The sequence below is a fragment of the Leptodactylus fuscus genome, chromosome 3 (genome assembly GCF_031893055.1).
Source record: "Leptodactylus fuscus isolate aLepFus1 chromosome 3, aLepFus1.hap2, whole genome shotgun sequence".
Classification (NCBI taxonomy): domain Eukaryota; kingdom Metazoa; phylum Chordata; class Amphibia; order Anura; family Leptodactylidae; genus Leptodactylus; species Leptodactylus fuscus.
This window is the reverse complement of record NC_134267.1, coordinates 26,322,818-26,348,634: the sequence shown is the minus strand read 5'-3', so window position 1 is coordinate 26,348,634 and position 25,817 is coordinate 26,322,818. Positions and strand designations below refer to the sequence as shown.

The 25,817-nt window shown below is 49.5% G+C and overlaps 1 protein-coding gene and 1 pseudogene across 1 annotated transcript; both read right to left on the bottom strand.

Annotated features, from left to right (window-relative positions):
* Positions 1 to 12,061: 12,061 nt before the first annotated feature.
* HSP90AB1 (heat shock protein 90 alpha family class B member 1) lies at positions 12,062 to 16,917 on the bottom strand. Its single transcript, XM_075267310.1, has 12 exons — positions 16,818 to 16,917; positions 15,938 to 16,084; positions 15,652 to 15,858; positions 15,403 to 15,562; positions 15,188 to 15,321; positions 14,659 to 14,964; positions 14,417 to 14,582; positions 14,069 to 14,259; positions 13,769 to 13,916; positions 13,419 to 13,687; positions 12,781 to 13,114; positions 12,062 to 12,553 (listed from the first exon to the last, which is right to left on the bottom strand). The coding sequence occupies exons 2-12, from the start codon at positions 16,082 to 16,084 to the stop codon at positions 12,444 to 12,446; spliced, it is 2,172 nt and encodes a 723-aa protein (XP_075123411.1). The 5' UTR covers positions 16,818 to 16,917; the 3' UTR covers positions 12,062 to 12,443.
* An 8,778-nt stretch (positions 16,918 to 25,695) lies between these two features.
* On the bottom strand, positions 25,696 to 25,817 carry LOC142198747 (U2 spliceosomal RNA; annotated as a pseudogene).

Genomic DNA, 25,817 nt, shown 5'->3' with positions numbered 1-25,817 from the left:
CAAACTTTTTCATAGGACTGTATAGTGGAGAAGATAGCTCAGTAGCAGCAATGGTGCGGACCCAACCAGTCAGAAACGGACACAAAATCTGGTGTAAAGAGGTTTATTTAGTAAAAACGGCAAAATAAATAAACCTTCAGTTCAGGCACAAAAAAATTAGCAAAATAAAATACAAGCTGTTAAGGCTAGTATAGGGATAGGCTGTATTCTCAGTAATATCACCGCTGATCTCTAGTATATGGGTAAAACTAAATTCCTGCTCGTCCGAGTTCTAACCAATACAGAATAAATCTGTACAGTGCAGAGTCAACCAGATCATGGTGCACCCGGGTTACCAGGTTCCCAGAGTCCAGGAGAGCCAGTACAGCATGTCCTGCTATAGTCACAGTACACATCTGCGGTTCAGTCACAGTTTCTGCCGAATTAGCGGGTTGAGCAAATGGGAACACCTGCCTGGATCTGCTGCAGTCTGTGAGCTCGGTCATCAGGGAACAGTATGCAGCAACGTGACCTAGTTCATGGCATCGCCAACATCTGTTACAGTATGAGTCTCCATTTTGAGACCTGGATCTAAAGTTCACAGTCTTCGCTGCCTGTTCCCGCTCTGAGGGTCTTCCCATCACCACCTTCCCCATTCCCACAGTAGTCGGTACGGTCTTACCTGTCTTGGAGGTAACGGGTCTGAGAGACGTCTGCAGAAGCATTTCGGTGGCTCGGTACTGCTCCACTAAACATACCAGTTAGTCAGCCGTTGCAGGTCCCGCTTGTCCTACCTAGCGCTGAATCTGAGGCGGCAGCGATCCGGTGTCCAGTACCACTCTCTCCACCATCTGTGCTGGAGTGGCCTCCTCAGGCTGAAGCCATTTCCTCATCAAATACATGAGATCATTCATCTAGGATTGGGGTGGGAGACTCAGAGAAAGGCCAGAGGTGCACTCTCCCAGCACGTACGAGCATGTTCACCCGGAGACGAGCCAGGATCTCACCTCTCAGCTTATGGTAGTTCTTAGCCTCCTGTTCACACAGGTCATAGTAGGCCTTCCTTGGTTCCCTGGTGAGGAAGGGTGCTGCTACATCAGCCCTCCCATCCCTCTTGCTTGGCCACTCTCTCAAAAACCCAAAGCTATGCCTGCGCGTCGTCTGTGGACGTAATCTATTGCAAGGAACTCTGCACGACAGCTCGGACAGCGGCCTGTACTCTCTGGGTCTCTCTAGCACCGGCACACTCTCCTGACGTCCTCTGGTTGACCAAAACCTGTCTCAGCAGCGTCAACTGCTCCATAAGCAGTAAGTTCATCTCCTGCTGCTGTGCCTGAGCTTTCTGCTGTCGCCTCTCTGCTTCTATCTGGGCTGTTTGCCACTGTGACATTTGCTGCTGTTGTAGGATGACCTGCCCAAACTGCTTCACAAAGTCCTCCATGCTGGTGGTCTCCTTTTTAATCTATCCTGCTGCCTTCACCCAGGACATAAGAGAGAGAAAACAAAAAAAAAAAAAAGTGCTTTTTTTTTTAAGTCTGTTTAAAATAGGGTTGCCTGCATTCTCCACCATATGTGGGGAAGGTAGCTCGGTAGCAGCAATGGTGCAGACCCAACCAGTCAGAGACGGGGACACAAAATCTGGTGCAAACAGGTTTATTTAGTAAAATCGGCAAAATAAATAAACTTTCAGGGCAGGCACAAAAATGACCAAAATAAAATACAGCCTTAACTTCAGGCAAAAAGTAAAACAAAACTCCTGCTTGTCCGAGCTCTAACTAATACAGACTAAGGTTAACTGTAGGCGTGGGTTACTTACAGCCACATGATCAAACATAAAACAAGTCCCAGTTTGGTCTCACCAAAACTCAGCTCTCCAGGACAGACTCGGGCACCTCCACTCCCAGGATCTGGGGCTGAGGCCTACTCGGTGTGTGGGTCTGGTGAGATGCGCCCAACTTTATCTTAGTGAGTGATCCATTGTCATGGAATCAGTCACCCCCGCCCTAACTGACTATATCCTGTAATATAGTCGAGGGTAGGGTTAGGCAACCTTCAGCACTCCAGCTCTTGTAAAACTACAACTCCCAGCATGCATACTTGCTCTGCTCTTCTTGGAACTTCCATGGAGGTGAATGGAGCATGTTGGGAGTTGTAGTTTCACAGCATCTAGAGTGCCGTAGGTTGCCGACCCCTGGTCTAGGGCTAAACACCAATTGATTGTAAATTTTGGGCACCGACACAAGATGTGTCACTGTGATGTCCCAGCACCGATGGGGTAAGATGGCCGCTGACAGTGGCGTAACTAAAGTCTTGTGGGTCTCGGTGCAATCTTTTGTCCAGAGCCCCCTACCTCATCCCTACAGCAAATTCTTCATAGTGATGGTTACGGTTGCTAAGGAGTTTATACAACCTTAGCGTGGATAGAGTAATTTGAGGGTCTCCTTGGTTTATGGACCAGATGGAAGCTACAATCTCAATACTGATGCCAGTGCTTATGGGCTCCTAGGCCCCGATATGACTGAACCCTCTGTACCCCCTCAATTTACACTCCTGGCAGTCACATTTCATCCTTAAGGGCACTGTGAACGTAACTTCAAGTTGCAAAAAAGTCAAGCTTGAAGTTGGGGTCACGGCACTCTCACAAAGTGACTTCAATCTTTGGTCACATAATTAGAGACGCAAACAAATCCCTCAAGTTACGCCCCTGGCCGCTGATAGTCCAGACATCACACCTGCATGCTCGGTACGCTCCAGATCACACACTTGTGACAACATGTTCACCAGTCATCACTGTGCACGGTTCAATGCGGCATTTTTCCAAAGGCACCTCTCGGATCTGCTCACATGGAACGTTCTTGGCTTTTGCTACATCTGAATCTACAATCTAGAATTATAGAAGGTGCGACACCCAGCCGGCTCCTGAGTCACATATAGAGGGCGCCGCTGTCCAGCAACCCATAGTCACTACTATAGAATTCTGAGATAAGTGGGGGGACCTCCAGGACCCAATATGGAGGGGCTTCAAAAAGTGATTCTTTCCAGCAGGAAGTACTGTAATTTCAGTCTCATCCCCTTACATTTACCCTTATACTCCAGTCACCCCCAAAGCTAAAGCTTTTAATACTTTTATCCTCCAGTGGTGCGGTGACAATTGGGCTATATCATACCTTACACTGTAGTCACGACCAAAGCTCCAATCACTATCCTGCTGTTATGTCTTATACTCCAGTCACATCCTAAGCTGCATTCAGATCAAGTCTTAGGCTTTGGTCACTTAAGTGATGGAGAAGATAGTCATGTGATACAGAGACAGATGAGAATCCTCCAATGTTGCAGCGACCTCTAGTGGTCACACACTAACACTGCAGTGTGGTAACTTTTTTTTTTAGAAGGTGTATAAAGAAAGATTATGAATGATAATCTGTTTTCCCTTAGCCCAAACAGCAGCACAACTGGGGTATTCCTGCCCCTAATGAGCTGTTAGGACAGGTGGAATTTTTAATTACCTAACAGCTTTTGACCCCTATAAGAGGCCGGAAGACCTGCTCCTCCCTTGTGTTAGTAACAAGTATGATATACAGAGCAATCTATGCCAAGAGCTACACACATACACAAAATCTGTACAATAGCACCTCTTAGGGAGGGAGCCTTGTGCTGCTGTTTGGGCTAAGGGAAAACAGATTATCATTCATAATCTTTCTTTCCCCCTACGCCCAACAGCAGCACAACTGGGGATTTAGCAAGTATTATCTCCCCTAGGGCGGGACCTCCTGGCAGGCTGATGCCAAGACGGAGTGCCCAAATGCTGTAGCATCGGCCGTACGCCAGTCCAATCTGTAGTGTTTGGCAAAAGTCAGCTGTGAGCTCCAAGAGGCTGCAGCACATATCTGCTCTAGAGAGAGGAACCGTGTCTCTGCCCCTGATGTCGCCACTGATCGGGTGGCATGGGCTCGTAGGAAATCTGGAACAGGAAGATTCTGGGCCCGTAGGGAACAGCTGATAGCTTCTCTGATCCATCTAGACAGGGTTACCTTTGACGCTTTAGCGCCTCTATTGTGGCCAAACACATTAACCAGAAGATTCTCTGATCTTCGGAACGGAGCTGTACGATCCAGGTAGATACGTAGTGCTCTTACCAGATCCAGTGTGTGTAGCTTCTCCTCCTGCTCAGTGGCAGGGGAGGGAAAGAACCCCGGTAGGGTGATCACTTGATTGGTGTTCTGAAGTGTGGGTACCTTCGGCAAGAATCCTGGGACGAACCTTAGCTGTACTCTGTCAGGAAAGAAAGTTATGAAAGGTTCGGAGGCTGCTAGAGCCTGCAATTCGCCAACCCTCTTGGCGGAGGTTATTGCCAACAGAAAGGTCACTTTAAATGACAGGTACTTCCAGTCCACTTCAGATAATGGTTCGAAGGGGGGCGCACAGAGCCCTTGTAGAACCACAGCCAGGTCCCACCTGGGGACAGGGGGCCGTACCTGGGGGCGGAGCCTGGCAGCCCCCCTAAGGAACTGTTTGACAAGAGGATCTTGTGATAACCGTGTCTCCAGGAGAGCAGATAGAGCTGACACTTGGACCTTGAGGGTGGCAGGTGCTAGTCCTCTCTCCAGGCCGTTCTGTAAGAACTCTAGGACTGCATCTCTGTCTGGATCGCGGTGGCTGCCTGTACACCAATCTCGGAATATCCGGGCGATCCTTTGGTAGCTCTGATTGGTTGCCTCTGCTCTTAAATGGGCTAAGGTACTTAGCACTCCCTGGGACAATCCTCTGTCTGCGCGTATGGCGCGGTTAGCCTCCAGGCAGTGAGGTTGAATTTGTCTAGGCCCAGGCACGTCCGACTGTTCAGTGACACCAGGTTCCTGACTGGTGGAAGCCTCCAGTAGTTCCCCCGACTCATAAGGATAAGGTCGGTGAACCATGCCCTTTTTGGCCAGAACAGCATGATCACTATTGCCGAAGTCTGGTCCAGCCTGAGTTTCGCCAATACTTTCGGTATCATCGGGATGGGAGGGAACACGTATGCCAGTTTGAACCTCCATGGTATTGACAGGGCATCCACAGCCAAAGGGTTGTCTTCCCGGTACAGGGAGCAAAACCTTTCTACTTTGGCATTGTGTTGGGTGGCCATCAGATCCACCTCGGGTAGACCCCACCTCCTGGTCAGGTAGTGGAAGATGTCCTGATTCAGGGACCATTCGCCTGCGGTCGGCCGGCCTCTGCTGAGTTGATCCGCTAGGATGTTCAGGCGGCCCTGGATATGTACCGCGGCCAGCTGGGAGAGGTTTCGTTCTGCCCAGGAGAAGATCAGGTTGGTGACTTGCATGAGCGAGGGGGACCTGTTTCCTCCCTGCTTGTTGATATAGTGGACTGTCGTCAGATTGTCTGATCTTACTTTGACCGCTTTCCCTCGTAGAAGTGGTGCAAATGACAGAAGGGCTCGATGAACTGCGGTAAGCTCGCGCCAGTTGGCGCTGATTCCATGTACCTTGAACCGGGGTCTCCCCCAGATGAGCTCCCCAGACCGTGAGGGAGGCATCTGTAGTCAACAGGGTCCAGGCGGGCTGGACCGAGGACTTCCCATCTCGCAGATGGGTCCACCAGGGCAAGGTTTGCCGGGTGCTGATGGTTAACTGGATTGGCTTCTGTAAACCTGAAGGACTGTGATTCCAGACTCTCAAGATCTCGTTCTGTAGAGGGCGCATATGCCATAGGGCCCAAGGAACTGCATCTAGAGCAGCGGCTGAACTCGTGTTGATGGCACCATCACTGACTTCTGCCAGTTTACCAGCCACCCCAGCTTGTCTAGTAGAGCTACGACGGTCTGCACCTGTGTGGTAAGAACCTCCTTTGAATGAGCCTTCAGAAGCCAGTCCTCCAGGTACGGGACTATGAATATGCCTTGAAGGCGCAGGGCGGCAGCGACCGGAGCTATAACCTTTGTGAAGGTGTGGGGGGCAGAGGATATGCCGAACGGGAGGGCTGCGAACTGGAAGTGCGCCTCTTTCCCTTGTATGTCTATGGCAATCCTTAGGAAGTTTCGGTGTGCCAGAAAGATGGGTACGTGGAGGTAGGCGTCCTTCAGGTCCAGAGTGACGAAGTGATCTCCAGGGTGCATGAAAGGTAGTACTGACCTTATGGTTTCCATGCGAAACCGCAGCCTGCGGATGAAGTGATTCAGATACCTGAGATCGATGATCATACGCCACTCGCCTGATGGCTTGGGGACCAAGAAGACTGGAGAGTAGACGCCTGTGCCTTGTTCTGCGCGAGGAACCATCTCTAGCGCGGCCTTGTCCACGTACTCCTGAATCAATCTCTCCAGATGAAGTTGTTTGGGGCCCTGAAGAGGGCGGGTTCTTACCATCTTCTCTGGCGGCTGGGAAACAAAATTAATTTTATAGCCTTCCTGGATCGTCTGGATGACCCAGGGGTCCCGAATATTCTGCCGCCAGGCCTCCACATAGTGGGAAAGACGACCGCCCACCCCAGGGGAGGGGGGGTGGGGAGTAGGAAGGGGGGGGGTGTACTGAGAGGGAATTAGAAGGGGGCATTCTTACGACCACGAGATGAGCCCCGACCTCTTCCTCTCCCGGATCGCCGCTGGCCTCTGGTGCCTCTCCGGGTGCCTCTTCCTCGAAAGGAGGTACTCCGACCTTCAAGGGGCTGTGGCAGGTTCTTGCCCTTGGAGTCGGCCCAGCCTTCCATGATGTGGTCGAGCTCCCTTCCGAACAGCCGTCCGGGCTCAAAGGGGAGACCACAGAGGCTATTTTTGGAAGTAAGGTCAGCCTTCCAGGGCTTCAGCCATAGGGGTCGGCGAGCCACAGTAGCCAGTGCCATGGATCTAGCCGCCAGACGGGTCTGAAAATGGGTAGCCTCTGTCAGGTGATCCACCAACAGCGTGATGTCGGACACTGCTGCGAGGAGATCATCACGATCCACGCCGGAATCGATGTCCTTGGCCAGGGATGACAGTTCTGCGCGTAAGCCAGTTGCTACCTCATTCGCGACCATGCCCAAAGAGGCCTGGGCAGAGGCGGACGAATATACACGCCTCAAAGATCCTTCGACTCGGCGATCCATGGGGTCCCTGAGGCCCGAGCCGTCCTCTGATGGAAGGATGGAGAGCCTTGATAACTTGGCCACGGCGACGTCCACCTTTGGTGGGGGACCCCACGCCTTTAGTTGACTTTCAGAGACGGGTAAAAGTGCCTTGAAGCGTGTGGATGGCGCAAAGGATCTCTCCGGGTGCCTCCATTCGCCCTCCATCAGGCGGAGCGTCTCCGAAGAGGGCCTGAAGGTACGAGACCTACGGCTAGAGCCTTCCCCGCCTTCCCGGTCTCGGATTCTTAGGGTCTTGAATACTCTGGACGTTTTGTCCAGGGGAAAAATCTCCTTCTCCTCCTCCGTACTAGAAGACGACTCCACATCCCTGAGGCGCAGCTTTTCCAGAGCCGGCAGGGACAATTCACAATCCAGCCGTGGCCTCTTGGCCAGGGAGACGGCTTCCATCCTTTTCATGGAGTCCTGGACGTACCCCTTCACCCAGGAGACCATCTCTCGCATGGGAGTTGTTTCAACAGAGGGGGCCCTGCACCCCTGACAGAACCGATATTGGGAGTCATGAGACAGCGGCACTCTACAGGAAGCGCACGCCAGATGCTTCCTTTTGGAAGCAGCCTTCCTTCTAGGAGGAACAGTGGAGGAAGAAGAAGACATTCTGAGGAGGAAGAAAAGGATACACTAACTACTTACTGCCCCCAGGGATGCAACTCCCCAACCTCCCTCCCCAACCCCCCCCCCCCCAAACCCCCCCGGCCATGTCCACCAAACCTTAGTCAATGAAGACAGTTCTCCAGCAATGAAATGACCAGGGAGCTTCACCAACTGATGTGCTTGCAACCGGAGCGACAAGCACTAACTGAAGCTCTAGGGGGACTTAAATAAGCCAGGGGGCGGGGTTTTGCCCGGAGCCCCGCCCAGGGGGCAGGGGCTACAACGGAGCCAGAATCTCCATGAGAAAAGGGGAGGGGGGAAGACAGGGGGGAGGGGGGGATCCGACTCAGGTATGGTCCCAAGGACCGGGGGACCCCCCCCCCCCCCCCGAACTACCACGGCAATGCTCATGTCTAGGGGTTATTCTCTTTCCGTCCACCGCAAGACCCGCGCACTGCGCATGCGCGGCGGACCCTGCTAGACGGCGGACCCGAGGAATCTGAGAAAGGTTCCTAGGTCTAGCGTTCCTATACCCGGGGAAAGCCCCGACCCGGCGCGCCAGCCAGACAGGAGCGCGCATGAGCCGGCAGGGTCCCCGCCGGGAGAAGAGGATCCCTGCTGAAAAAAGAAGAGGATGTCCAAGAAAAAGATCTTCCGCTGTCAGGTACAGATGGGGGAGAGTAGTGAACCCCTATAGGAGGTCAGAACACCTGCTCCCCCCCTGACCACCTGTCCTGTCCCACAGGACAGAAAAAAACACAGGGGAGGAGCATGTCTTCCGGCCTCTTATAGGGGTCAAAAGCTGTTAGGTAATTAAAAATTCCACCTGTCCTAACAGCTCATTAGGGGCAGGAATACCCCAGTTGTGCTGCTGTTGGGCGTAGGGGGAAAGGGCTGTACCGCTGGTATAATAAACAGGGGTTATGGCTTGCTTGGATTCTGTAGCTGTGACTGGTCGTGAGGTCGCCAGACTCCGAGGGACCCCCATATCTGACCTGTACTGTATTATGTACAGGGCACAGACACCATGTACAGGCTCTATCCCTATCAGATTCTGTCCTGGAAGGGTTAAAAAAAGAAAACTACATCTCAGTGGCTTCACCATCACTAGATGACATCGTGAACTCACCATAGTGTGACCTATATAACCTACAGCATGGATCCGGAGCAACCGCTGGCGGGTGTCTTATGTGGAGCCCGGAGACTGACGCAGCGTTTGTCGATTTAGTCTTTTTGGATCTTGGATGTTTCTTTGAATTCTAAGGATTTCAGAAGTTTTCACTTTTATGGACAAGACCATTAAGTTTCTGTAATATTGCAGGATTTCAGTGTTAACCCTTATTATGCCCTATGGTGGCCCCTGCACACAGGACTATGTCCCAATATGGACCAAGCATGAACAATTATTATATTCTGGGGTCTAATCAGGAGACCTAAGGTAGAATACAAACATTAAAGACAGTCATACTTACCTCTCCTGGGCTCCGGTGCATTCCCCACTGAGCTCTTCAATGTTGGACCAGACATCACCTGACCCAGGTGGGCGTCATGACACATAATAACGCTGGCCTGGGCCATAGGACGTCACCAAACAGGACCAAAGCCTGCCAGAGCATAGGAGAGGTAAGTAACAGTGTTGTTTATGTTCCCTCACCCACTGTGGCCCAACGATCATTATACTCAGGGGTCTGAAAAGATCCCTCGTGTATGATAGCAATGTTTGTGGGGGTTCGCAGCCTTACTTACCGATCCTCACAGCCGCATCCACAGAAGGTGAAGCGCAGGCAGCCATGAGCCGGCGCGAGGATTGGTAAGTAAATAGGGCCCGTTACCTGCTGGGGTTACTGCAGCAGGTAACAGCCTATTAAAAAAAATATATACCGTATTTTTCGGACTATAAGACGCACTTTTTTTCCTCCCAATATGGGAGGAAAATGTGTGTGCGTCTTATAGTCCGAATGCAGCGTGTGCAGCGTCTGTGTCCTGTCTATGTGGAGCAGCACGGAGAGCAGCACGGTGCCTGCCTGCTCTGCCCCTCCTTCCCTGTCTGTGTCGCGTGTTTGCAGGAGCGAGATATGAGAGGCAGGGAAGTAGGGGCGGGCCAGACAAGTGAAGGAAGCGTGGTTTCAAGCTTGCCGAGAAAACCACGCCTCCTTCTCCAGTCTGGCCCGCCCCTCCTTCACTGCCTCTCAGATCTGGCTCTGGCAATGAAGCCACACAGACAGGGAAAGAGGGGCGGGCCAAACGGGAGGAGGAGGCGTGGTTTTCTCGGCAAGCTTGAAACCACGCCTCCTTCACCCGTCTGGCCCGCCCCTACTTCCCTGCCTGTGTGGCTTCATTGCAAGAGCCAGATCTGAGAGGCAGTGAAGGAGGGACGAGCCAGATAGGTGAAAGAGGTGTGTTTTCAAGTTTGCTTAGAAAACCACACCTCCTTCACCCGTCTGGCCCGCCCCTTTTTCTCTTCTTGCATAGCTTCACTGCAGGGTGTCTCTTTTTGCTATTTTTTACTGGTTTCTGGTGATTGTGGAATTTTAAATGGCTTTATTAAAGTATGAAAATTTTTTAAGTCTACACTAGACTGGATGCTGAATCACTATATATTTTTTTCTGGGACTGTCTCTTTCCATCCATGGATGAGATTAGATAGATAGATTAGATAGAATAGATAGATAGATTAGATAGATAGATAGTTCAAATCACCCCCATATCCCTAGAATACATATAAAACAAAAACATTACTGTGAAACACATACACATTTGGTATCCCTGTGTCCGAAAGCCCCCGGTTCTATTTACATTGGTGAAATATTATATTATTAGGTTATTAAATATTTCACCAATTTTTTTTCCTTAATTTTTTTTTCCCTATTTTCCTCCGCTAAAACCTTAGTGCGTCTTATGGTCTTATAGTCCGAAAAATACGGTATATAAAAAATTGGGGCCCCGTGGCAGCCGCTACCCTAGTATTTACGCCCCAGGTGTTTTTGTTTCTCGGCCCACTTGTTGAGAATTGTTCTCAATGGGACGGAGATCTGGCCCTGGACCCAAAATGTCCATGTTTTACTCACTGAGCCAAAAAACCCTTAGTGCAAATATAAACCTATAGGTCACAAATGTGAAAAAAAAAAAAAAAAACTTTTCAGGGTCAAAAACTTTTAGCTATGCCTGTAGGGTTATATCACACTGGGATTTGAGTTAACCCCTTAACATGCCATATTCGCCACTTTTGCGGCCGCTGCCGAGCTCCCAGTATCCACAATACATAAGCCCTTCTCACTGCGGCCACAGGGCACTTTACACCACAATGGCCTCACTCCCAGCAGTTTATCGACATCTTTTTGTATTCTACGAGTTACATATCACATAAAGTCATTAAGATGTTGTCCCAAAACAAGTCCTTGCAGTTCCCTCCAGGCTGGGGACCGATTTTGGTCTCAGGACTAGTCCTCACCATTCCCTCCATTGACTTTTGCCCATTCTTACTATAAACCACTTACCATGACTTTGCAGTTCTGTCTAACCAGTTATGTGCCCCATACTGCCCCCTAGTGCTTGTATCTGTGACTTTAGGACAAGGCTAGCGTGTTGTACAGTAACAGATACTGTGCATAACCTACATGTATGACATCAGCCGGGTGTGCCTTACCCCCAGGTTCAGGTCCTCAGGGCTAGCGCATATATAGTTATTTGCAGCTATATACTCTTGTACACTCTTAAAAATTACCAAGTAGTAAGACAAGATAAATAACTGTGCTCCGCTTCCTCAATACCCAAGGGTGACCGTCCTCCAGATACTTCAGCAGTGGCACCAGCATACAGATCAGATCCACGTTTGCCAGCTCTTCGTACAGACTACAAATATCCTACAAACCAGACTTCAGGCTTCTACTCAGGTGGACGTTACAAGGTTCCTCCTCTTTACCAGGTCATGTCTAATGTGATATAATGGGATATCGACGTCCAACCTCAGCTCCCTCTGTGCAAATAGATAAGGTCATCCTGGCCGCAGACATTACCAGTATATGATACAAGGCTGCAATACTAGACAGAGCCACAAAGAGGTGTGGCGCTGTTTCAGCAATAAAGCTGTTCTAACCCCGTCAACCTTCTGCAGCCCCAGGACATGGACAGATTCCTCAATGGGTTGACCATCAAATTTCTTCTGGATGTCCCTTTAAACTGAAGTTTAGGAGATAATCTAATAGGAACAATAATGGAATCCACCCAGCTTTCCCAGAAGCAGATATGTGACCCAGATATTGGTATTTTTTGGACAACTCCACCTGCAGGTTGGTGCAGTACGACACAGGAGCTGGGCAGTTGTTTTGGTACCCGGAGTGCACCCCATTATCAGAGATCATGTGACAGCCCCAACCTTGTAAAAAGACTTTATTCTGCAGAACGTAAATCATAACAAAATAAAAAATCTTACACACAACACAACTCAGAGGAGACTGCAAAGATATGGGCGTTCAAGACATTCCTGAGGGCGCTGCACAGGGTGAGGGGCAACACCCAGGGGCGTTATGGGTGCGCAGCGGGCTGTCCGGTCGTGGGGTGAAGCGGATTATACTACAGTAGAGGAGGAGATGATTCCCACAGTGCAATTAACCAGGGGAGGGGGCTCCCAGCAGCAGCTCGTCGTGAAGCTTCCCCCTCAACCAATAACATGCCATGAGGGGGGTCCCCGATAGTATACAGTCCAAAGGCTCCCCAGAAACAGGCTGCAGATAACAGGGGCAAGGAGAGGGGCCTTAATCCACTTCTTCCATACGAGAAGCGTCCTCGTCACCTTCCAGAGGGGGGATCTCGTCTGGGGCGGGAGCTGCAGACTCCTCCACCGTACTGTCATCATCATCGATACCTGAGGAGAGACACCGGTCAAAGTGAGACCCTGATGAATATGGGAGGGGGAAGGGGCCATCCCCAATCTATAGGCACACAGGAAGAGGAAAGGGGACTCAAACATCTATCGGCTGCACAGCAGCAAAGGAGACATTTTGGTCACCAATGATTGCGAACTAGACCTTCCCCCCTCCATATAAGAGAACCCTCTAGTATGTACAATGTAGGGGCATAGGCGACACTTACCGAGACCCAGCTTGATCATCCTGTAGATTCTGTTGGAATGGGTCTGTGGGTCGTCCAAGCTGAAGCCAGAGGACAAGAGCGCTGTCTCGAAGAGCAGAACTACAAGGTCCTTGACGGCTTTGTCGTTTTTGTCGGCGTCAGCCTTCTGCCGCAGAGTCTCCACAATGGGATGGTCTGGGTTGATTTCTAGATGTTTCTTGGCCATCATGTAACCCATGGTGGAGTTATCACGCAGAGCCTGCGCCTTCATGATGCGCTCCATGTTTGCCGTCCAGCCGTAGGTGCTGGTGACGATGCAACAAGGAGATGAGACCAGGCGGTTGGATACGGTCACCTGTTAGAGGACAGAGATCATCAGCAACAGAGCAAAGTGGAGACGTAAACTTCATCCTATCACACTGGGCAGATACACTGCAGGATATGGGTTACCATAGGTAAATGGGATTATCACCAATGTATGGATCAAATCTGGTCACTTCCAGGTTCTATGGCTCCCACTAGGAGACAATCAGCATGTAGCCTACAGCTATGGCCCCCTAGTATATTAGGCAGCCAAGAAGGGGCAGTCCTACGTCACAGGCTGCCCATAGACACACCTCAGGTCTGGTGCCTTAGACCTTACTCCTTATCTTCCTCACCTTCTCCACCTTCTTGTCCAGAATTTCTTTCATCAGTTTGCACAGACTCTCAAACTTTGTCTTGTTCTCCTCCATCTTTTTCTTCTCGTCTTCGTCCTCAGGAAGTTCCAGCCCCTCCTTGGTGACAGATACCAGTGTCTTCCCATCAAATTCCTTCAGCTGTTGGACGCAGTACTCATCGATGGGCTCGGTCATGTACACCACTTCAAAGCCGCGCTTCCTCACACGCTCCACAAAGGCAGAGTTGGCCACCTGCTCCTTGCTCTCACCTGTGGTCACATGAGGACTGTCAGTAACAAGACAATATGGCGGCGGAGTGAGGAAACAACCTCTGTGGTGCTATCACTCACCTGTGATGTAATAGATGCTCTTTTGGTTCTCCTTCATGCGGGACACGTATTCGGTCAGAGAGGCCATCTCGTCCCCGGTCTGGGATGTGTGGTACCGCAGAAGCTCTGACAGCCTCTTTCTGTTGGTGGAGTCTTCATGGATTCCAAGCTGAAGAGAGTAAGTTTATCAATGTGCTGAACATACTCTGTGCTGCTCTAGTCAAGACAATCATAAGCCAGAAACATTTGCAACCTATGATGCACTGAATCCTGCTCACTGACATGGCGCCCCATACTCTACTGCCCAGGTTCAGCCCTCACCTTCAGGTTCTTGGAGAAAGCCTCGTAGAACTTCTTGTAGTTCTCCTTGTCCTCAGACAGCTCAGAGAAGAGCTCCAGACACTTCTTCACGATGTTCTTCCTGATAACCTTCAGGATCTTGCTCTGCTGCAGCATTTCTCTGGAGATGTTCAGGGGGAGATCCTCAGAGTCCACCACACCCCGGATGAAGTCTGAGAGACAAGGACCACATGAGTATCAGATTGAAGTCTGGAGCATTACTCCCTGATCTGTGAGTCTCCAGCTGCTGAAAGACTACAACTCCCAGCATGCTCTACTTCATCTCCAAGATCCCTGCATACAATGACCCTTCCTCCTGACATTACTTACTGAGGTATTCTGGGATGAGTTCGTCGCAGCTGTCCATGATGAAGACCCTCCTTACGTACAGCTTAATGTTGTTCTTTTTCTTTTTGTTCTCGAACAGGTCAAAAGGAGCACGTCGTGGGATGAAGAGAAGCGCCCGGAATTCCAGCTGACCCTCCACGGAGAAGTGCTGAAGAAGAGACCACCACATCAGCTCTGGCTCATCCCACTAGACAATTCCCCTCCCCCATCTTAGCCCATCTTACCTTGACAGCCAGGTGGTCCTCCCAGTCATTGGTCAGGCTCTTGTAGAACTCTCCATACTCTTCCTGACTGATGTCATCAGGGTTGCGGGTCCAGATTGGTTTGGTCTTGTTCAGCTCCTCCTGGTCGATGTACTTCTCCTTGATCTTCTTGGTCTTTTTCTTCTTGTCTTTGCCCTCTTCTTCCTCATCAGAGCCAACATCCTCTATCTTGGGCTTGTCCTCCTCGCCTTCATCTTTCTTCTCTTCCTCCTTTTCTTCTTCCTCTGCCTCATCGTCACTGATTTCCTTCTCTCTCTCCTTCTCCAGCTGGGGGATAAATGCACACCTGTCATTGTCAGCTCCATCCACAACAAACAAACCTCAAGACTGAGCCCCAAGATGGAGGAATCTGAAGACCTCACAATAAGGAGAATGTAGATGGTGTAGAGAACCAAAACCCATTTGGCCTTCTAACCACACAAGTTTACTTTCCGAGGTCCTGAAGATCAATGATCTCAACTCCCCACCTTACTCCCTGTAGTCTACTCACATAGAGGGTGATGGGATATCCAATGAACTGGGAGTGCTTCTTCACCACCTCCTTCACTCTTTTCTCCTCCAAGTACTCAGTCTGGTCCTCCTTCAGGTACAGGATAACTTTAGTGCCACGGCCGATGGGCTCACCTGAGACATGGAGAACAGGTGAGGATGTGCTGATCGCAACACCACCCCTATACACCTTCTAACACCCCCATTACTACTCACCATGGTCGACCTTGACGGTGAATGACCCACCAGCTGAGGACTCCCACACGTACTGCTCGTCGTCGTTGTGTTTGGTAATCACACACACCTTCTCTGCTACCAGATAAGCAGAGTAGAAACCAACACCGAACTGTCCGATCATAGAGATGTCTGCTCCAGCCTAGGAGAAGGAGGAGAGGGGTCAGAGAGGCAGATACTCACCCAGAACCTGCAAGTGTCCCCCAATGAGCACCTTTAGAGGCTACCTACCTGCAGTGCCTCCATGAAGGCCTTGGTCCCGGACTTGGCGATGGTTCCCAGGTTGTTGATGAGGTCAGCCTTGGTCATTCCAATACCAGTGTCCAGCAGGGTAAGAGTGCGCTCGTGCTTGTTAGGGATGATGTCAATCTTGAGCTCTTTACCGCTGTCCAGCTTGCAAGGGTCGGTGAGACTCTCATAGCGGATCTTATCCAGGGCCTGGAAGAATAACCAAGGTTATTGGTGACCGAGACACCCGTCTCCAAGAGCTGCTGACCGCCATATTGTGCCCACTCACATCGGAAGCGTTGGAGATCAACTCCCGCAGGAAGATTTCTTTATTGGAGTAGAAGGTGTTGATGATGAGAGACATGAGCTGTGCGATCTCCGCCTGGAAGGCGAATGTCTCCACCTCCTCCTCGCCATGATGGACTTCTTCTGGCATCTGGAAGGAACGACACAATCAACCCAAAATTCAGCAAAAGAAAAAAAAACAGCGGCCGCAGGGACCCCTCAAACCACCCACAGCAAAAGGGCAGTCGTTGCAGGGACCCCTCAAACCTTCCACAACGAAGGTACATCCGCCACAGGGACCCCACAAACCATCCGCTGCAGGGACCCCTCAAACCATCCACAGCGAAGGGGCATCCACCACAGGGACCCCACAAACCATCCGCCGCAGGGACCCCTCAAACCATCCACAGCGAAGGGGCCAGCTTCCATGAGGCCCCCAAAAACCCATCAGAGGGCAATCACCGCACAAGCATCTTGTCAGTCAGGAGCCAATACTGACTGACAACACAGGGGCAACCTTCACAATGGTGCAGTGCCCCCCTCCCCCACTGATGGTACAGACCACACCCCCACATAACGTTATAGCCCCCTCCCTATAACCAACCGTCCACTCTCCCCCAACCCCCCCATTCTAGAACGATCACCCCATACACTGAGTTTCGGGGCTCCTAACATCTGCAATGACGTCACATGACAAGATGGCGGCCGCCTCCTTACCGGCTCCAAGCACGTGCCCCCACTACGCGGAATCTAGAAGGTTCCAGGAGGCGGAGCCAGCGCGGAGTCCCCGCAGAGCCCCCCGACATGAGCGAAGCTCCCCGATACCCGGCCCGGCCCCCCGATACCCCCCTGGCCCCCAGGACAGGACCCGGGACCAACCGCACCTTGTTGTCTGCTGGAACCTGCGGGATGTGACTGACCGGCGGCTGAAAGAAGAGGAGAAGATCCGGCGGCCGCGGCTTTATATAGAGAGCTGGCGGAGCACAGCGCGGATCACTCCGCCGCCCACAGACACGCCCACACTGAGCGACGTAGTGCGGTCCTGCCCCTGTATACTGTAAATATACACCCTCTGTATATACTCAGCCCGATACATATGTATACAGGGAGCCTCGTATATACGGAGCCTAATACATATATATATATATATATATATATATATATATATATATATATATATATATATAACCACTCCCCTGTATATACTGAGCCTGACACATAAATATATACTACCACCCCCTGTATATACTGAGCCTGATATATATATATATATATATTTATATATATATATGTACACAACCACCCCCTGTATATACTGAGACTGATACATTTATATACTACCACCCCCTGTATATACTGAGACTGATACATATATATACTACCGCCCCCTGTATATACCGAGTCTGATACATAAATATATACTACCACCCCCTTGTATATATTGAGCCTGATACATATATATACAACCACCCACCCGTATACTGTACACTGAGCCTAATACATGTATATACAATGAGCCCGGTATATACTGAGCCTAATACATATATGTATAACCAACCACCTGTATATGCTGAACCTGATTGGCTACTTTAGATTTTTTCGCCCCGTGTCAGGACCAGGTAAAAAGTTCAGATCTGCTAAATCCATGATGAGTCCCCACAAGTGTCTACTACAGATGGCGACTGTCCGCCTGGTCGCAGCAGTCCTACAGCCAGCGGCGGCTTCATGGCTTCTACACATTTACCTGACACATCCCTACAGATACCTGATTTTCCAGCACTTAGGAGGTTCCTGTATGTCACTATGGCATCCCTTCTTCTTCACTAGCAGCTGACTCTTCTGATCAATGAAAAGTCTCAACTACTTTTGGTTCAAGGAATTAATTCCTGGAGTCCATTCTCACCAGATATCTGAGCATCGTCCATTGATGCCACCCCTCAGTCTGCCCGGAGCAGATAGAAGCTTTCCTAGACTAAGTGCTCTCTCGTCACACACATAGAGTCGGTGGTGCCAACAGAATTGAACTCCACACAGAAGGATCTTTCCTCCAATTTGATCTGAGGGCAATCTTACTGACCCTAGCTCACTGTTGTCCTCTCCTGCACAATCGTAATGTCCGCGTTCTATTGGATAACGTAGCCTCGGTTTACTACATAAACAAACCCCTGGAGCTGCGCTCTAGCCAGAGAGGCCAAAATCGTATTGTCCTGGGCGAAGGTCAGTCTCATCAACAATTCTGAAGTCCACATTTAGGCGGAGGTAACCTGAACCTCTGCCCCGCAGAATGGAATCTGGATCCTCTGGTCTTCCAGAAAGTTGTCAACAAGATCCCAGTCTATGGAATGGCAACCCAAGACCAGGCAGAATGAAGGGCTTTTGCTTCTTGTCTCAGCTTGGTCACCGGTGTCTACAGATTGTCTACTAGTCATGGCCTCCACTCAGGTCACGTTTTGTTACATCCATTTAGCAGATATTTATTTTTTTAATTTTGATCTCTATGTAAACAGATGACCATTAAATGGATGTAGAAATATAATCTGGATCTGAAAGCCTCCCTGGTCCATGTAGTCCGCCCTTCTCCTGTCACATTGTATCTTGGTATAGTCTTGTGTTCTCCCTGCCAGGCTTACATTCACTTACTTGAGATTTCCCGCCACCCCTGCCGGCAGTTTCTTCCTTATCTCCTGATCTCCCTGTAAACTTGGCAGGGAGAGCACGAGATTATACCAAGATACAATGTGACAGTAGAAGGGCGGACTACATGGACCAGGGGGGCTTTCAGATCCAGATTATGTTTTTACATCCATTTAATGACCATTTGTTTACATAGAGATCAATGTTTAAAAATAAAGATCTGCTAAATGGATGTAAAAAAAAAGTGGCCCAGAGCCCAGGAAAGGTAAATGACATTGTTTTTTATGTTTGTATCCTCCCCTGGGTCTCCGATCATTATACTCTGGGGTCTGAAAAGACCCCAGAATATAATAATTGTTCATGGGTGTCCACAGTGGGGCATAATACTGTGCGCAATGGGTACTATGGGGCATAAATTTTATGCAGGGCTATTGAGCATAATATTGCGTGTAGTAGCCACTATGCGGCATAATACTGTGTGCAGGGGCCACTATGGGGAATAATATTGTGCACAGGGGCCACTATGGGGGATAATACTGTGTGCAGGAACCATTATGGGAGATAATACTGTGTGCAGGAACCACTATGGGGAATAATACTGTGTGCAGGAACCACTATGGGGGATAATACTGTGTGCAGGAACCACTATGGGGGATAATACTGTGTGCAGGAACCATTATGGGGCATAATACTGTGTGCAGGGACCACTATGGGGGATAATACTGTGTGCAGGAACCATTATGGGGCATAATACTGTGTGCAGGAACCACTATGGGGCATAATACTGTGTGCAGGGACCACTATGGGAGATAATACTGTGTGCAGGAACCATTATGGGAAATAATACTGTGTGCAGGAACCACTATGGGGCATAATACTGTGTGCAGGGACCACTATGGGGGATAATACTGTGTACAGGAACCATTATGGGGAATAATACTGTGTGCAGGGTCAACTATGGGGCATAATACTGTGTACAGGAACCACTATGGGGAATAATATTGTGTGCAGGAACCACTATGGGGGATAATACTGTGTGCAGTGGCCACTATGGGGCATAATACTGTGTGCAGTGGCCACTATGGGGCATAATACTGTGTGCAGTGGCCACTATGGGGCATAATACTGTGTGCAGGAACCACTATGGGGAATAATACTGTGTGCAGTGGCCACTATGGGGGATAATACTGTGTGCAGTGGCCACTATGGGACATAATACTGTGTGCAGTGGCCACTATGGGGAATAATACTGTGTGCAGTGGCCACTATGGGGGATAATACTGTGTGCAGTGGCCACTATGGGACATAATACTGTGTGCAGGAACCACTATGGGGAATAATACTGTGTGCAGGAACCACTATGGGGAATAATATTGTGTGCAGGAACCACTATGGGGCATAATACTGTGTGCAGGGACCACTATGGGGGATAATACTGTGTATAGGAACCATTATGGGGGGTAATACTGTGTGCAGGGGCCAATATAGGGAATAATACCGTGTGCAGGGGCCACTATGGGGAATAATACTGTGTTCAGGAACCACAATGGGATATAATACTGTGTGCAGGGGCCACTATGGGGAATAATATTGTGTGCAGGAACCACTATGGGGCATAATACTGTGTGCAGGAACCACTATGGGGGATAATACTGTGTGCAGGAGCCACAATGGGATATAATACTGTGTGCAGGGGGCACTATGGGGAATAATATTGTGTGCAGGAACCACTATGGGACATAATACTGTGTGCAGGAACCACTATGGGGCATAATACTGTGTGCAGGAACCACTATGGGGCATAATACTGTGTGCAAGGGTCACTACAGGGCATAATACTCTATGTAGGGCTCACTATAGGGCATAATACAGTTGTGTGTCCCATGTCAAATGTTCACCTTGGGCACCATTCCTAGTTACGCCACTGCCTCCACTGACTGGAGACTTCACCATTTAGGGATCTCCATCATCTACAGACCTCAACCATCTAGAGGTTTCCACCATCGACAGTCTAAACTTCTATGATGTATAATGGTCAGCTCCACCTCCTAGTCTATATCTCCTTACCTCTGCCATGTGGGCTGATATTTTAGGGCCATACATTAGGTGCCCCGGACTCTGCGGTGCACAGAATAGATGCCGCTGTGTATTGTACAGATGACTCGGAAGGTTTTATTCCAATATAACAGGCGCCCTTCTCCGAGCCTGGCACATCCTTTGCCTTCAGGGGTGCTGGAGACCAGAATGAACTGGGCAGGCTGGTTCCTAGGGGCGAGTACACATAGGAACCAGGCTCCCTATTCATTAGGAGGGTCCTAAGGGGGGCAGATTTATCATGTCTAAAAAACACCCTGTTGTTGTTGCCCATAGTAACCAATCACAGCGCCGCTTTACTTCTGTGGATTGTCCTTGAAAAGCTGCCATAAAGCATTGAGCTGTGCTAATTGGTGTGATGTCACGTATGCTCATGTTGATAGTATCAGAGCAGATGATGTCATCAGGACAGTGTGATAATAGTGGGCTGATGATGGTGCTGATGATGGTGGTTGTTGTATCCCTCGCGCTGGGCTCTGGTACCCAGTGACTTGGTCTCCACCTCTGCTCGTTCTCGGGTCCTCCATCACATGCGGGGGCGTCACTTACCCCTCTCCTGTCCTCACCTGAACCTCCTCATTACTTATACCTCAATAATCTACATGACAGGACAAGGAGGATGGGGGTTGTTGTCCGCTGCTCCGTCATCTGGTGATGACACATGACAACTACGCACAACACAAAGGGCTAAACAAGGCAGGAGCTTAGGGAACTATTTGGAGATGTGCAAGGAGAAAGGCTGTGATGTGACTTTCCTTCTAGTAGCTTCTCTTATCGCCCATCCCTCAGGCTGACTACTCCGCCTATCATCCTCCCCCAGTTCTCGATGCACCTCCTGTTGTTCAACAGCCTCCACTTACTAATCCTCCCCTCATCCAATCCGTTGGGCTGACTACTCCTCCCCATCCTACCCCATGTGCCGACTACTCCTCCCCTCATCCTGCCTCATGTTCTTCTGCTCTCACTACATTTCCCATGTCTTGTGTCCACTACTTCCGTATTATCCTCAGGCTGCTCGCTGGGTCATGTTTGCCGCGCTCTAACTGTCAGAAGAGCCTTAAGTAGTAGCAATGTACCAACTATGTGAGGGGGCCGATGAGACCCACCATGAGGGTGACCTTGTACGGTGTGACCTTGCCGTATCTGCCAGCACTATATGACAAGAAGCACCTGAAGCAATAACAGCGGCTCAGGAGTCTCCCAGGAATAGTAAATGGCAGATGTGGCAGGGGAGGCATCACCTAAGGGCACCCCGAAGGTGACCATACACCCAGCTGACAGCTATTCCTCCCAACCCCCATACAGTTGAACATTCAGCTAAGTTTGCCCGTGGTCTGAATGGAAATACGAGTGAAAACTGAGGCCAGACCCCTCTAACACATCTGTCCTCCACATGGCTCCCCATCCAGAATCCTCTGTCCTACTCCAGACACCTTGAGACTCTTCTGTTCCCCGTAAGTCTTCTGTCAGTCTTCAGACTCCTCTGCCCCCCTCCAGACTCTTCTGTCTCCTCCAGACTCTTCTGTTCCCCTTCAGACCCCTCTGTCCCCCTCCAGAACCCTCTCTCCCACTCCAGACTCCTATGTCTCCTCCAGACTCTTCTATTCCCCTTCAGACACCTCTGTCCCTTTCCAAAATTCTCTGTCCCCCTTCAGACTCCTCTGTCTTCTCTAGAGTCTTCTGTCCTCCTGCAGACACCTCTGAGATCCCTTAATGTTCTTTGACTCATCTCTGACTCCTCTGAGTCCCTCAACACTCCTCTGAAACCTCTCTGGACACCTCTGCCCCCTTTAGACTCCCCTTAAAACAAAAGAATTAGGCATGTTGAAACCTAACAGCCCAGTCCTTCATACCATGATGTCTGCTGTCAGGATAGAGCCGAGAGCCCCCGTACATATTAGATAGTTGGCCAGTTCCATCAAATTATCAGGTTTGGCCAGCCTTGTCTCTGCTGTTCTAGTCATTCCTGGTTTTTGGCCTGTTTTCGGGCACCTGGCTTTCAGCAGGGCATGCATCTTGCAGCGTTGAGGATCAGGAGGGATTGCCTGAATATCACGGTAATGTGATAGTGCTAAAGAAGTGCTGTATCTCACAGCTCAGTATCTGCACTCATCCAAGGCCTCAGGACTGCAACACTAGGAAGGCTTTTCCTGGAATGTGGATCTAGGCCGTAGTCTTGGTGGGCGTCTGATAGAAGCCTGTGTTTTTGCTCTAATCCTTATTGTGCTACCAGAGGTGCCCTGGGGGGTCTCTATTGTTTCTGTATTATGCACCTTCTAGATGTATTCTAGTATATGATTCTAGTGTTCCTCTCTCTTGTAGAGCTCCAGTCACAGGCAAGAGGCCAAAGGCCTCACAAATCCCACCATAGGCTGTGCTGGGGCTCTTCCTGATGAGATGGCATCTGATCTTTGTATTAGTTACTCCACATCTTTAGATGATCTGGCCGCTGGTGCAGGACACCTCCCTCAGTGGGTTAAGCTGGTTTGGAGGAGAATCAAAGAAGTGAAAGCATTCTAAGAAGTCTGAAAAGAACTTCAAGAGGAGCCTTCTCTTTCTCCTTCTTCTTCTTCCAGTTCATCTTCAGCTATGGTTTCTCTTTCAGATGGGGAACTTGATGTAGAAATCTTGGAAGATTATTTTTTATTTCATCAAGACTTAAAATCTTTCCTTTCTTATCCTTTCCTTTCTTTCCTACAGCAAAAAAGTACTGTCCCTTTTGGCTAACCTATTAAAAAAAATCCATCAATAGAATCAACCTTGTTAAAGGATCCTCGAAGTTAACTGCTGAGCTATTTAGCATCTTCAACTGGTTGTAAGTTTTCCTTGGTGGCCATCGTTGTGGCCCATGCCCTAAAACTGTGGCTCAAGCAGTTGGGTCAAGGATTTTGTGGATTATGTGCCCAGAGATGAACATTTGCAGCAATTTCTAGCTCTGAATTTTGCTAGTGATTGGTCTGCTTCCCTGTGATATACCGCACCTAGACTTGAGGAATCGATCCCTGAGGGCTCGTTCACACAGGCACAGAGGGGGCAGATTTTGGCGCGGAATCCACGTCATAATCCGCCCTCTCACAATGGTGATCTATGGAGACCGCTAGCGTTCTTTTGCACTGCACCGGCATCCCGTTGCGGCTGCCGTGATGGAATATGCACTTGCGGATTTGTGTGTGAACTAAGCCTTACTAACCCTTCAGAGAAGGTAATTTGGATTAAGCCATGGGCTGCAGATTTGTACAACTTCTTATTTCTATCTTTTCAACCAATTTGGGTATTTACTAAAAAATAGATATAATTTTTTCAACCTCCAAAGAAGAAGAGATCTTTTCCTTCTCATTGAGTGGAACAGGCGGAGATTTACGACAGTATCATTGGGCCGTGTGTCTCCACAAAAACACTACCCAACTGTCCTTGTCACACATCTCTCCTGGATAGCCAGAAAACTTTACCTGTGTTTACTCAAAAAGTAAGAGGGGACACAAGATGTCCCCATTTGGAGTAGAGCCCAGCTATCGTGACATAGTTACATAGTAGATGAGGTTGGATGCAAACATCATTCCATCAAGTACAACTTATAACCCCACAATCTCCTACAGTGTTGATCCAGAGGAAGGGAAAAAAAAACCCCATAAGGCTCATGCCAATTGCCCCATTTCAGGGGGAAAAATTCCTTCCCGACTCCATTCTGGCAGTCAGTATAAAACCCTGGATCAACATGTTCTTAAAATCTAGAATCCATAACCCGTAATATTGTTCTCTTTTGAGAAAGGTATCCAGGCCCTCTTTGAACATAGACCAAAACTCATCAGTCAGGGACATCGGTGGTCCACATTAGGGTTACATTGAAGATGCAAGAGGAAAGTTCAGCTTCTATCTCCAGGAGATGGGTCTTGGTTCTCCAAGGATTACAGGTATCTTTAAGGAGAATTGGTCTTCTATAGATGGAGTCTCCAGAGACAGGCCAAAGGTCTCAGCTTCCTCACTGTCCAGTGGCAATGGACATCTTCCTTTCCCTGAACTTTCTGCACACAAGGTTCAATAAAAGCCTAATTTTTTTTGAAGGCCCTAAAACTGTGCTAACATTACATCCAGTGCACAAAAAAAGTGGTTGGGCCACTAAAAAAAAAAAACGTGTACAGGATGTGTCTACGTGGCAAGCCCATCTCAAAAGAGAATAGACTCCCGGGGGCAACAGTGGTTAGCACAGCAGCCTTGCAGTGCTGGAGTCCTGAGTTTGAATCCCGACAGGAACAACATCTGCAAGGAGTTTGTATGTTCTCTCCGTGTTTGTGTGGATTTCCTCCCATTCTACAAAGAAATACTGATAGGGAAAAAAAAAGTGCATTGTGATCCCTATATGGGGCTCACAATCTACAATAAAAAAAAAAAAGAGAGAGAATAGACTCCCGCCTCTCTCCAGACTTCTGGACCAAAAGGTACTAAGCAGCTGCAGAGTGGCTACGTGCTCTGGTTTCTTCAAGGGCTCTCACTCCTCCAAGAGTACTCCCAGGCCTGCAACTATGTCCACCCCCATAAAAGCAGTGGTAAACCAAAAACCAGGGAGGAGGGAACCTGATGGCCACACCATCCAAACACTAGACGTTATCCGCACCCCTTCATCCTCACAAACACACAGTAACAAAAGGTGACAAAACAGTGATACGAGTAAAAAATAATAAATGAGTGGATAGAGTTCCAGTGAAGGCCCGGTCTATCCGACAGATCTATAAAATTACCTATGCTGGTTAGACCAGCCATAAGGGTGGGTGCTCTGAAAGTGCAAAAAGTGCTGTGCAATATGCCGTCATTCAGTGGGATCCCACCCTCAGTGAGCTCAGGCACCCCGGGAGCCAACTTTACCCCCAAGGCACTTGCAGTTTAAGGCCTTCAAAGCACCTCCCAACCAAATGACCTCGATCCCCAGCGGTTGTCACTCCCTGGTGTCTTTCACTGGCCACTTTCACAATGTTCTATTGTCTCCCTACAGTAGGGCACCACACCCACTGGCAGAACCAATTGCCTGGACTTACCTCCACAGGGTTCTGTCAGCTCCCACCTGTGAGCCCAGTACTACCCACCTTATAGGAGCACATGCTGACTACTTCTGATAAGAACAGATACTACACCTGATCTTAGCCAAAAGGCCAAGAAGCAGC

Excerpts from the sequence above, each read along its gene's own strand:
- HSP90AB1 (XM_075267310.1), bottom strand. The coding sequence starts at position 16,084 with ATGCCAGAAGAAGTCCATCATGGCGAGGAGGAGGTGGAGACATTCGCC. Across the intron at positions 15,322-15,402 it reads CACCGTCAAGGTCGACCATG|GTGAGCCCATCGGCCGTGGC; the intron begins GTGAGTAGTAAT and ends TCCATGTCTCAG. Across the intron at positions 14,583-14,658 it reads AGGACCACCTGGCTGTCAAG|CACTTCTCCGTGGAGGGTCA; the intron begins GTAAGATGGGCT and ends TCTCTTCTTCAG.